Source organism: Rattus rattus, chromosome 1 (assembly GCF_011064425.1).
Source record: "Rattus rattus isolate New Zealand chromosome 1, Rrattus_CSIRO_v1, whole genome shotgun sequence".
NCBI lineage: Eukaryota > Metazoa > Chordata > Mammalia > Rodentia > Muridae > Rattus > Rattus rattus.
Genome location: NC_046154.1, coordinates 107838721 through 107849569, shown reverse-complemented (window position 1 = coordinate 107849569; position 10849 = coordinate 107838721). Strand labels below are relative to the sequence as shown.

The 10849-nt window shown below is 47.1% G+C and overlaps 1 protein-coding gene across 4 annotated transcripts in view; it reads right to left on the bottom strand.

The window, feature by feature from the left end:
- Positions 1–1022: 1022 nt before the first annotated feature.
- The window catches only part of Mob3b (MOB kinase activator 3B), a 155413-nt gene continuing 145586 nt past the window's right edge, over positions 1023–10849 (bottom strand). For all 4 annotated transcript variants that reach the window (XM_032904506.1, XM_032904489.1, XM_032904482.1 and 1 more), the window contains one exon: positions 1023–1746. In XM_032904506.1, the coding sequence (XP_032760397.1) occupies positions 1717–1746 (30 nt within the window). In that variant the 3' untranslated portion in view covers positions 1023–1716. The remainder of the gene's footprint in view (positions 1747–10849) is intronic.

Genomic DNA, 10849 nt, shown 5'->3' with positions numbered 1-10849 from the left:
AAACAAAACAACAACATGGCCTATCTTGGCCTCTTAAAGTTACTTAGGGAGAAAAGAAAAACGTCCCAGTAGGTTGGAACAAGTCAACAACATAGCAGTAGTTGTGTTGGGCTTCAGAGGACAACGTCTACGAGACAGGACGTAAGGGCTGTTCTGCATCTGTCATGCTGCTGAGTCCACATGGTCAGCTTCTTCATTTACACAAATGAAGTCATGTTTTCTAGGCTTTTGTGGTGGCTGCGAGTGGCTTTAACACATTATATAGACTAAATAAGATCAGACTAACTTAGTTGTCTTTTGTTATTACACCAACTGCAGGAATACATTCATATCTACTTCCCTCCACCAGGATACTTTATTAAAATCAAATATCAGGGGAAGTATGGGTACTTCTTAGTCAAGCTGTCAGAACCAGCTCTGTGAAGAAATCAGAGAAGGCAATGATTTGTTTACTAGGACCTCCAAAGGCAGGAGACAGCATAGCATCTGATGGTTATTCTGGGGGTTGGAAGGGACAGATTGAATGGATTGAAGGAAGACCGCCGGACTGAAATGAATTCTGTGTCATATAGCATAGGAGATGGAGGATCATAGGAGAGAGAGAGAGAAAGAGAGAGAGAGAGAGAGAGAGAGAGAGAGAGAGAGAGAGAGAGAGAGGATGAGAGAACACACATGAAAGAGTGGGAAGACTGGGAAGGAGAGGAAAGTGGAGAAGAGAAGAAATACCAGCTGGGTTCAGAATCTCTGGGGTCAAGTTGGGAAGGCTGTATGTAAGTCAAGGGTATTTAACATACACGTCCAACTGTCTGCTGTCTTATTGCTGAAACTTCCATAATATAATATGTAGGATCAGCCAGGACTCACTAGCCCTCAATAAAGAACAAACACTGCACTAATCTGGCTCAAGGACCTTACTGGTCATTTTAAAAACCATTTCCTCTCTTCTGGGGAATGGGACAGCACATCTTAAATGGAAGCATCTAGAAATGACTGTGGCTACAACGAATGCATTCCGACTAGGGTAAATTGATAACACACCAGCTTTATTTCCAGTCACCAGACTCTTCCCAAAGGTTAGCACGTGAATGGCCTGTCCGGGGACACAGATCATGTTACCCATCGAGTCAGTGGTTTCTGGTGAAACTGCCCATGAGGGAAATGGCATGGATGCTACCAGAAGAACTGTGGGCTTTCCCCAGCTCCAAGCTCCATATAAGGTTATGGAGCCTGCAGGGAGTCGAGGAGAGATGGGACAGGAAAATGTACTGTCTATATGGTAGCCCCGCGTTTGCCTAGAACTTAGAAAAATAAGTGACAGAGAAGTTAGTCCAGAAGTCTGACAAGACATAAATGGAAAAGAACCACCACAACAAAACCCCTCAGTCTCAAAACCTGAATTCCAGTAAAGCCTAGAGGACCGGTCACGGGCAGAAGTGTGATGTGGGCGGACGTGCAGCAACCTCTCCTGCACTGCCCTTGGCCCAAGGGGTTAAGGCTGGTCCTTCATGCTGTGGTCTATATGGCCCACAGGTCCTGGCTAGCAGCACTTAGAGGGTTAAGAGCACGTGAAGTGGGTAAGGAACGTCTTTCAGAAGTCCTTGTGGGGCTGCAGCTTTCCTGCTCCGGGATCATTTCAGTCACAGAGGACCACTTTCTGTCCCATGGGGACTCCTGGGAGAAACAGTGTTCCTTCCTTCCAGAAGATGGGGTGGAGTGTTAGTGACACATCCTGGTTGTCATCTCTTTCTGGAAAGCAAGAAGAGAAGGGCCGTTAGGGGACAATGAGTAGGGCAATGGTGGAAACACACTGGGGACATTTGCCTGGGCCATGAGAACACATTCCATTTGGTCTGTAGGCTTGAGCTAGCTAAGACTCTCTCTCTCTCTCTCTCTCTCTCTCTCTCTCTCTCTCTCTCTCTCTCTCTCTCCTCCCCCCTCCATCCCCTCCCTCTCATTCTCCTTCTCACCGACTTTCTCTTGAATTGTCTAAAATACTTTCCCCTCTTACCAAGAATCTAAGCTACTTGCTTTTTTGGGGTGGGAAGGTAAGAAGGGAGGAGAGGGCAAGATCTGGAGTCACTGAACTTTTGGCATTAAATGACGGCCCTCCTCTCAGGAGGTCATGAAGAATGACCTCCAGTGTTCATCCCCACCCCTTCCAGTTGTCTCTCCGTGTCTTTGTTTAGGGTGTACTGGTTCTGGTTGTGTGGTAGTTTCAATGATAATGGCTCCCATAGGCTAATGTGCTTGAATGCTCTGTCCCAGTTGGTGGGACTGTTTGGGAAGAATCAGGGCATGTGGATTTGTTGGAGGAGGTTTTCCTGCTAGACTGAGAATCACTGAGTGCCAGGAAGAAATTAACACTCATTGCATCTCTACGGGGGCTTTCATCCTTATACGCCCCATATTTCCCACAACGCTGGTGCAAGGGAGTTCTTTTCATCGTTAAGAACAGCGTGGGCTGCAGGCGGAATAAGAGCCTTGAGCTTGTCAGCACTTGGGGAAGACGAGACTAAGTAATTTTAATTAGGCGAGTAAGCGGCTTCTGAGTTCCATTTGCCTCAGAACTGACTGCAGCTGCCGTACCTCTTGAATGCTGCCCTGGATCATCCCAGACAACCAAACAGCAAACATCTGAGTCAAAGGAGTTAGTGTGGCTGTTCGAAAACCATACAGACTGTGTGGGTTAAAGGAAGAACACGGTGTGTGATCTAGGTACTCTCTCACTCCGTGCTAAACAGGGGAGCTCCCTAGTGCATTAGTCAGTATACAAATGCATCTGCTGAGCTCCTTGTGATTGTTCACTTGCCTTACTGTGTGAACTACAAACGAGGAGGTGGGGCCCGATGTTCTCAGGTACCTAGGGTCTTTAGGGAGGAAGAAACGAGGTGGATCGCACGCTGAAATGATAACGTTACTGCAAGTATTTGCCAACAAAGACCTGAAGTCTATTGAAACAAGGTCAGACGCATTGCAATCTCACTTCTCTCCCTTGCTATTCACTCGCATGAAGAGCATCACGTCTTAGGTAAAATGTCTGTTTTGGGGGACATCTTTTCTCTAACTCCATCACAGGATATATCCCACTCTTCCCCCCTTGAACAGCCACAGAACCCCTCTTCACCGGTCAAAGGTACAATGGTAATTTTAATATAAATGTATGTAGTCAATTATTACAGCGCCTTTTTAAAAATCCTAGCTAGTAATAATAACACAGAGAGACTGAGATTTATTTTCACCTCGAAGTACAATAACTAGGTATTATAAGTCCATTCTAATCCTCTAATCCAATCTGGCTACCTCAGCCAAAATGCCCGAGATACTGGCATTTTTGTATTGGTCTGGCTGTCTGGGCTTCAGGTGCATTTTGCCTTGATTCCTCGAATCCTCTCTTTCTCTCCCTCCTCCCCTGGCTGGCTGATGTCCCGTCCTATTCTTTCTATTGACTAGTCATTGGCCTTTCCAGATTTCATTGGCAAGGCAGAGACTAAATAGTGATCCTTGTTTACACAAACACGAGACAGGAGACTCTTAAGCCTTACAATGCTGTGTCTAGAATGTCAGATTGCAGGATTGGGGAACCAGCATTTGAATAATAGAAGGGTAGTCTTAGTGTAACACTATGCCTACGGAAAAGCCTTTCATTTCTGCTCTTTGGATCATCCAGGCGAGATCCTATGGACTCTGCCGGCTGTTTGCCCTTGCATCCCCAGTGCCTAATAATCAGGGTCAATAAGTGTTTGCGTAATCAAGTAACACATGGGTTCTCAGTCTCGTCATCTGTACAATGTACTGTGTTATTGAGAGGATCAAGGGAAGGTTAAATACATTACTATATGCATAGACTCGGCACATCTTAATTCCCTTCTCTGATTCTTTTCTATAGATGTGGTTTCAGATACATGGACATGACATCAGTCATCCCTTGCTGTCAGGAAGTGGTTTGGGAAGAGTTTTCTGTTAATATTCACTCTGACATGGATCTGAAATGTAGAGGTAGAGGGGTGTTGCTATGCAGGAGCAGAATGCTCCTGACTGTAGCAGGATGTGGTCAGCAAAGAACGTGGACAAGTCAGAAAGAACCGTGCACCTTCTGAGAGGAGAGGAAATAACCACGGCAAACACAAGAGAGACTTACTATTCCCACCTCAAGTTTCCAGTGGTTCCTGTGAACTGAGCATGGTGGTACAAAAACTGTAATCCCAATATTTGGGAAGCTGAGGTTACCCTGGGGTTTAAAGAAGCAAGGACATGAAGATCAAAAACTAAAAGGTCCTTATATTCTGAGTTAATGCTTGACAACAGATTGTGTATTTGAGAGGAAGAGAGTAATTCCAAGGCTAAACAGGACTTCAGGTTTATAACGAACTCTAAATCGACTATGTGCAATGGACCAGTGCTCCGAAAGAAAGGAAGGGACTTTAGATAAGAGCCCACCGAGTGCTCAGTGCTTTGGGCAGCTGTGTCATTGCGTACATAGAACTCTGAGAGGGAACCACAACTGTCCGGCAGAAGAGGTCTAGTCTCGGAGCTGAGCTGGTTTCTATGAGGTGAACGGCAGCCTGACCAGGGACAGGTTGTAAGAGGCCGAGGTCTCTCCTGCTCTTACGTGCTGCTCTGCAGGAGCATCCCGCAACCCCTGGCTGCAGCCCGGAGAGATGAATGTGCGCTGTACCGGAACTGTACAGGAACCGTACCAGAACTGTACCGGAACTGTACCGAACCGTACCGGAACTGTACCGGAACCATACAGAACCGTACCGGAAATGGGGGCGAGGTTGGAAAAAGAAGGGCGACTCACTAAAGCCACACGGAGAGGGGCAGGTGTGGGATCCAAGCAAGCCCACGTGACTGTGAAGACCAGGGCTTTCCACACGGCATGGGCTCTAGCTGAAAACCTCAGGAATAGATAGGCTCTTGAGTGATACCTTGGTAATGCATTGACTTATATATTAATTATAGATGGTTGCAGGTAATTCCTGAGTTTTCAAAACTGCTTGCTTCAGTTAGGCTGATATCAATTTGAGTTATTAGTTGCCACAGAGAAAAGCGTTAGGACAGTTAAGCTTAACACAGAAGAGTGTTTTTTTGTTTGTTTGTTTGTTTTTTTTTTGAAGAGTGGAGAGAGAGAGAGAGACAGATCCAAAGTGCCTGAGTTAGGCTGTGAGGAGTTAGTAGTGGGGCTTTCTGCACCACGGAGCCCCAACAGGCAGAAGAAAAATCGTTTCTGAGATGCATCTTTAATTCCTACAGGGAAACATGTTTTTAATGACAGCCCACAAACTGAAGGTCACTGCTCTTGGATCTAACCTTTGAAAATCTATAGGTATGGCCTGGTAAGATGGCTCACAGGTTGAGTGCTTGCTGCCACCCCTGAAAAACGTTGTGGTCAGGACTCACATTAGTGGAAGGAGAGAACTGACTCACTCAAGTTGTCCTCTGACGTCCACACGCATGCCAGGCACTCACACTTAAGTTTAGAAAGCACAGGCCCTCTTTTCCTCCGACTGGGTTGCCCCATCCAGCCTGAATGAGGGGATGTGTCTGGGTTTATTGCACTGATATGCCATGTTTCCCTGATATCGCTGGGAGGACTGCCTTTTCTGAAGGGAGAGGGGAGGCTGGAGGGTGGGGGTGGGGGTTGGGAGGAGAGGAGGAAGGGAAAACTGAGGTAAGGATGAGAGAATTTAACACACACACACACACACACACACACACACACACACACACACGGGGGAGGCGCTCCAAGGCTCCAAGGCTCCAAGGCTGTATTCTACTTCTTTGCCACTTGGTGGCGCCATCAAACCATTTAAAGAGATATTTCTCACGTCACACTTTTCCTCACGAACCCTCCTGAAGGCTAATTTAGTTTACCCAAAACCATTCATTCCTTCATTCCTTCCTCAAGGGGAGCAGGCTCAGTGTCTTTCTCAGAGAGTGAAATGTAACATGTATAAGGCTGGTTACCAAAACCTGAAGAACGCTTAGGGTGATTTCTGCAGGGGAGACTTCTTAGAAGTCTCTGACAGGATGTCAGAAAGACAAAAGCCACATGTCCTCTCCTACATGCAGATCTTAGCCTGTAATGTATCAATGTGTGTGTGTGTGACACAGATTAAGTCTAAATGGTTAGGAGAGAGACCAAGAATGGGTAAAAATATTGAGAAGGTTGATGGGAAGGTTAAGGGTGGGCAAAAGGACACAGGAAAGGGACTGGGGGAGAAGTTAAAGAGAGGACCAGAGGATGGGGGATGTGAAGGGCAGGGAATCTTCTAACAGTTTTGTAATAATGCTTAGAACATTAAAAATATTTTAAAAAACAATTTTATTATTTATTTATTTATTACACTCCAGATTTTATTCCCTTCCTGGTCTATCCTCCGACTGTTCCATACCCCATACGTCCCCCCTCCACCCTCCACCCCTGTCTCCACAAGGATGTCCCCACCCCACCAGACCGCTAGACTTCCTGGGGCCTCCAGTCTCTTGAGAATTAGGTGCATCATCTCTATGAACCCAGACCCGGGAGTCCTCTGCTGTGTATGTGTTGGAGGCCTCATCTCAACTGGTGTATGCTGCCTGGTTAGTGATCCAGTGTCTGAGAGATCTCAGGGGTACAGGTTAATTGAGACTGCTGGTTCTCCTACAGGATTGCCCTCCTCCTCAGCTTCCTCCAGCTTTTCCATAATTCAAATACAGGGGTCAGCAGCTTCTGTTCATTGGTTGGGTACAAATATCTGGGTCTGACTCTTTCAGCTGCTTGTTGTGTCTTTCTGAGAGCAGTCATGCTAGGTTCCTTTTTGTGAATGCCCCATAGCCTCAGTCATGGTGTCAGGCCTTGGGGCCTCCCCTTGAACCAGATCCCAACTTGGGGCCTGTCGCTGGACCTTCTTTTCCTCAGGTTCTTCTCCATTTCCATCCCTACAGTTCTTTCTGACAGGAACCATTTTTAAAGTGTGCTCTCATGGAAGAAATAAAGGCAGGTTTTGGATCTGTCACTCGGGTCATCCTCATTCTCCACAACCAGCAGCCAACATCCACATTCTAACACCTGGCAGAGGAAGCTGGTCATGGCAGGTCCCACAACCTGTGCACAGGCTGCACCTTACAGACAGCCGTGCCGATCTGCTTCCCCAGGTCTCCACAAGCCTGGTGCCTTGGAGTTTCTCCCTGGCCATTTATTCTACCCTATAAATGTCACCATTGCTTCTATGCCTGGCGAATTCCCACAGTTCACATGACTCCCCGAAAGTATCATTCACTCCGTTCTGGGTCCCCATTGCTGGGCTAGTGCTGGAATTCATCATACAGTTAGCCTCCATCTAAACGGTGTATTGTGTATACCTTAGTGCATGCTGTTGTGAGATGAAGGATATAGTTCCAAGTCTTACCCAGTATAGATGGTTTGAGGCAGTTATAAATACAATTTATGTCTAATGCAGGTTATAACTGGGTAATTTTTCTCTCTTTCTTTTAAAGATTTATTTATTATATAATAGTGTACTTATAATTATATATGACTACACTGTCGCTGTCTTCAGACACACCAGAAGAGGGCATCAAATCTCATTACAGATGTTTTGAGCCACCAATTGGTTGCTGGGAATTGAACTCAGGACCTCTGGAAGAGCAGTCAGTGCTCTTAACCACTGAGCCATCTCTCCAGCCTTAGCTGGGTAAATTAAATTACGTTTAGTTTTGTGTTTCCAATTTCTGATACTTTTGTCCTTGACATAGTCTCTGACTTTTTAAAATACTTTTAATACTCACATCGCTTCTTGTTTTTTATTTTTTTAAAAAAGAGCTCTAGTAACTTAAAGAGCAGTGGTAAACTAACACCTGGGAGAGGTCCCATTTAATTTTAATTTTTAAAGAGCTTATTAGCCATGGATGGACAGATGGATAGACAGTGGACAGATATTTCTATGAGTTCTGTGATTTAAACATCATCATCATCACCATCACCACCACCACCACCATCATCATTTCTTTGTTCTGGAAGTTGTCTGGACATCGTGGGTCTGAAGCTATCAGACATCTCACCCTGAAAGTGAGTTTACATGAAAGGGGTACCCCATCCTCTCACCTCCCTTTCCTGCCTCCTGCCTGGGAAGCAGAGAGCTTGGCTCCTGCTGTGCCCACCTCCCAAAGCATAAGTGGCCTCGCTCTCCTTCTGTCCTGTGGGTTCTGGTTCTCTCGAGAGACCCCCCACCATTCTTTCCTTCTCTAATGCTAGGGCCTCAGCTTTCCTTGGAACCACTACCATGCATTTGCCTGTCTGTCTGTCCACCATCTATCCATCTGTCCATCCATGGCTAATAAGCTCTTCAGTCCTCAGTAATCAGTCTGGTGTCTTCATCCACCTCATCCAAAACTTAACCTAGATCACACTGGCTCTGAACTGAAGCCACTTGCCCAAGCTCACACAGCTTCTTAGTGGCTTTCAATCCAGACTGAGTTGCTTGAACAGTAAACAAGCATATCCTATGCTGCTCCCATTATCCCACTCGAGGGGGATGCAGCTTAGGACATCGGTGGTGTTTAAAATGCCCCAGGGACACAACAGCATCTTACCACCCCCCACGCTTGCTTTTAATTTCCACAACATTCTGCTAACTGTAAGGAACAAGGAGGAAGGAGGAAGACATATTAGCAACAGGGAAAACAACTAAGGAGAAAGAACAGAGGGCAGAAAGGATGTTGGGTATGGAAGGTTCTGTGTGAGTAGATGCCCCGGCCCCTATTGCAGCCATTAAAGACTCCATGGTTTGGAACAGGGTAGCATTATAAGTCTAAAGAAGTCCGTAATATAATGCTAGACTCGATCCAAAGGGAAAAGCTAACTGCCCGCAACCTGGGACAAGTGGATACTCCTGTCTCTGCCGCTCTCACACTTCTTGAAGTCACAGAAATGACATGGAATGCTAAACCACCTATTGTGTGGTGGATCCCCAGCCCCTGGTGCTTATGCAAGTTGTGGCCCCTTCCCTCCTCTGCCTTGGAGTTCCAGTTCTGAGAAAGGGCCTGAGCTGTGACAGAAGCACAGTGTAGACATTGCTGTTGAACCACTGTGGGAGACACAGAACCATGTGCTAGGCATTGGTGTGCACACCTTTAGTCCTAGCATCTTCCTTTCATCCCAGCAGAGGCAGGCGCAACTCTGAGTGTTCACAAAGCCAGGCTGGTTTACACAGTGAGTTCTAGGACAACCAGGGAACATAGCGAGACCTGTCTCGATAATAAAACAAAATGGAACCCCACGACCAGGAAGAGTTCCATTCTGGTGACAAACTTGGGGCCTCTGGTTAGAGGGTAGACTGGACAGATGGTCTCTTTCTTAGAGACTCAAAAATCCCTACGTCATGTCCAGATTATACCGGTTCATTTCTTTTACTATGTGCTAGCCCTCCTCTGTCCCCAAAGCATGTAGATTAAAATCATTGACCATCTTGAAAATTCCCATTTCTGCCACGAGACTTCCATTCTATCCCTTATTGCCCAGAGCTGCCAAGGTGAGGTCCTCACCGAGACTGACCCACTTTCCCCTGCACCTGGCTCCTGGCCACACCCACTCCCCTCAGGCTGGGCTTCTGCACTCAGTAGACCTGAAGTCTGCAGTGGCCTCGTCTCTTACTTGTAGTCAATGCAAGTCCCTTTTGACCTGGCGGTTTCAATGGAAGAGTACTTAGTTGGCATCAGCAAGAGACGCTGTGGTGCCGAACTCATCCATACTACCCAGAGGGAGATCATTCCTGAATACAGATGGGGGGGGAGGGTGCATCTGACACAGGACGACAACGGGGACACAGGTGTTAAAGCACCACGGACAATAGGCAGAGGTGGTGTTGGGTGCTATAGAATCAGAACAGTTCTTCATGAAGGTCGACAGACTTAGAAGCCCTTGCTCTATCGAACTACCTTGCTGCCATTCCAGTGTGGACACAGATTGAGAGACATTACTCCTCAGCTCCTGCTGGCTTCTTTGGCAGCATTGCCAAGGGGGACACAGTTGAGGCGCAAAGAGACACAGGAGCAGTCCCCACATCCTCTCTGTCTCTCTGCCCTGATGTGCTAGCAGCTTTGCACCTGGTCTTCAAGGACCTCGTGGTCTGCATTCCTCCCACCAGAGCAGCCTGGAACAGGCCTGGTCTCTGTACTTGTTCCTTCAGGATTTGAATGCCCGGAACAATCCAGGTCATCCATGCCCTGTTTGGGTGTCTTCGAAGCTTCTAACCCATCTTGATGGCAGACACAGCAACTCCCAGGGAAGAGAAGGTTACCATCATCATTTCTTTGTTCTGGAAGTTGTCTGGACATCGTGGGTCTGAAGCTAGCAGACATCTCACTCTGAAAGTGAGTTTACATGAAAGGGGTACCCCATCCTCTCACCTCCCTTTCCTGCCTCCTGCCTGGGAATAAGAGAGCTTGGCTGCAGGCTCCTGCTGTGCCCACCTCCCAAAGCATAAGGGGCTCGCTGTCTTTCTGTTCTGTGGGTTCCGGTTCTCTTGAGAGACCCCCACCATTGGTAACCATGTGGCCTGGAAGTTGATTCTCCCTCAGGTGGGTAGAGATGATGGTCAAGGGAGAGGCAGGTTGAACCTTAGGCTGCTGGCTATGGTTACATCCCCAGAAAAAGAGAGAGAAGCTAAGGGAGGGAAACAAGCAAAATCAAAACATCCTAAATAATCCCCCAGCCAGTTCCCCTCGGAAAAGCTGGACTACTGTGGATGTAGGAGCCAAGGAAACTCCCACCCAGCCTTGATGCAGGCAGAGGCCTTGCAGTGGGACCACAGCTCTCCAGATGAGGCTAGCTTTCGTATCCTGTGGTGAGGGTTTCTCTTCTCACTTT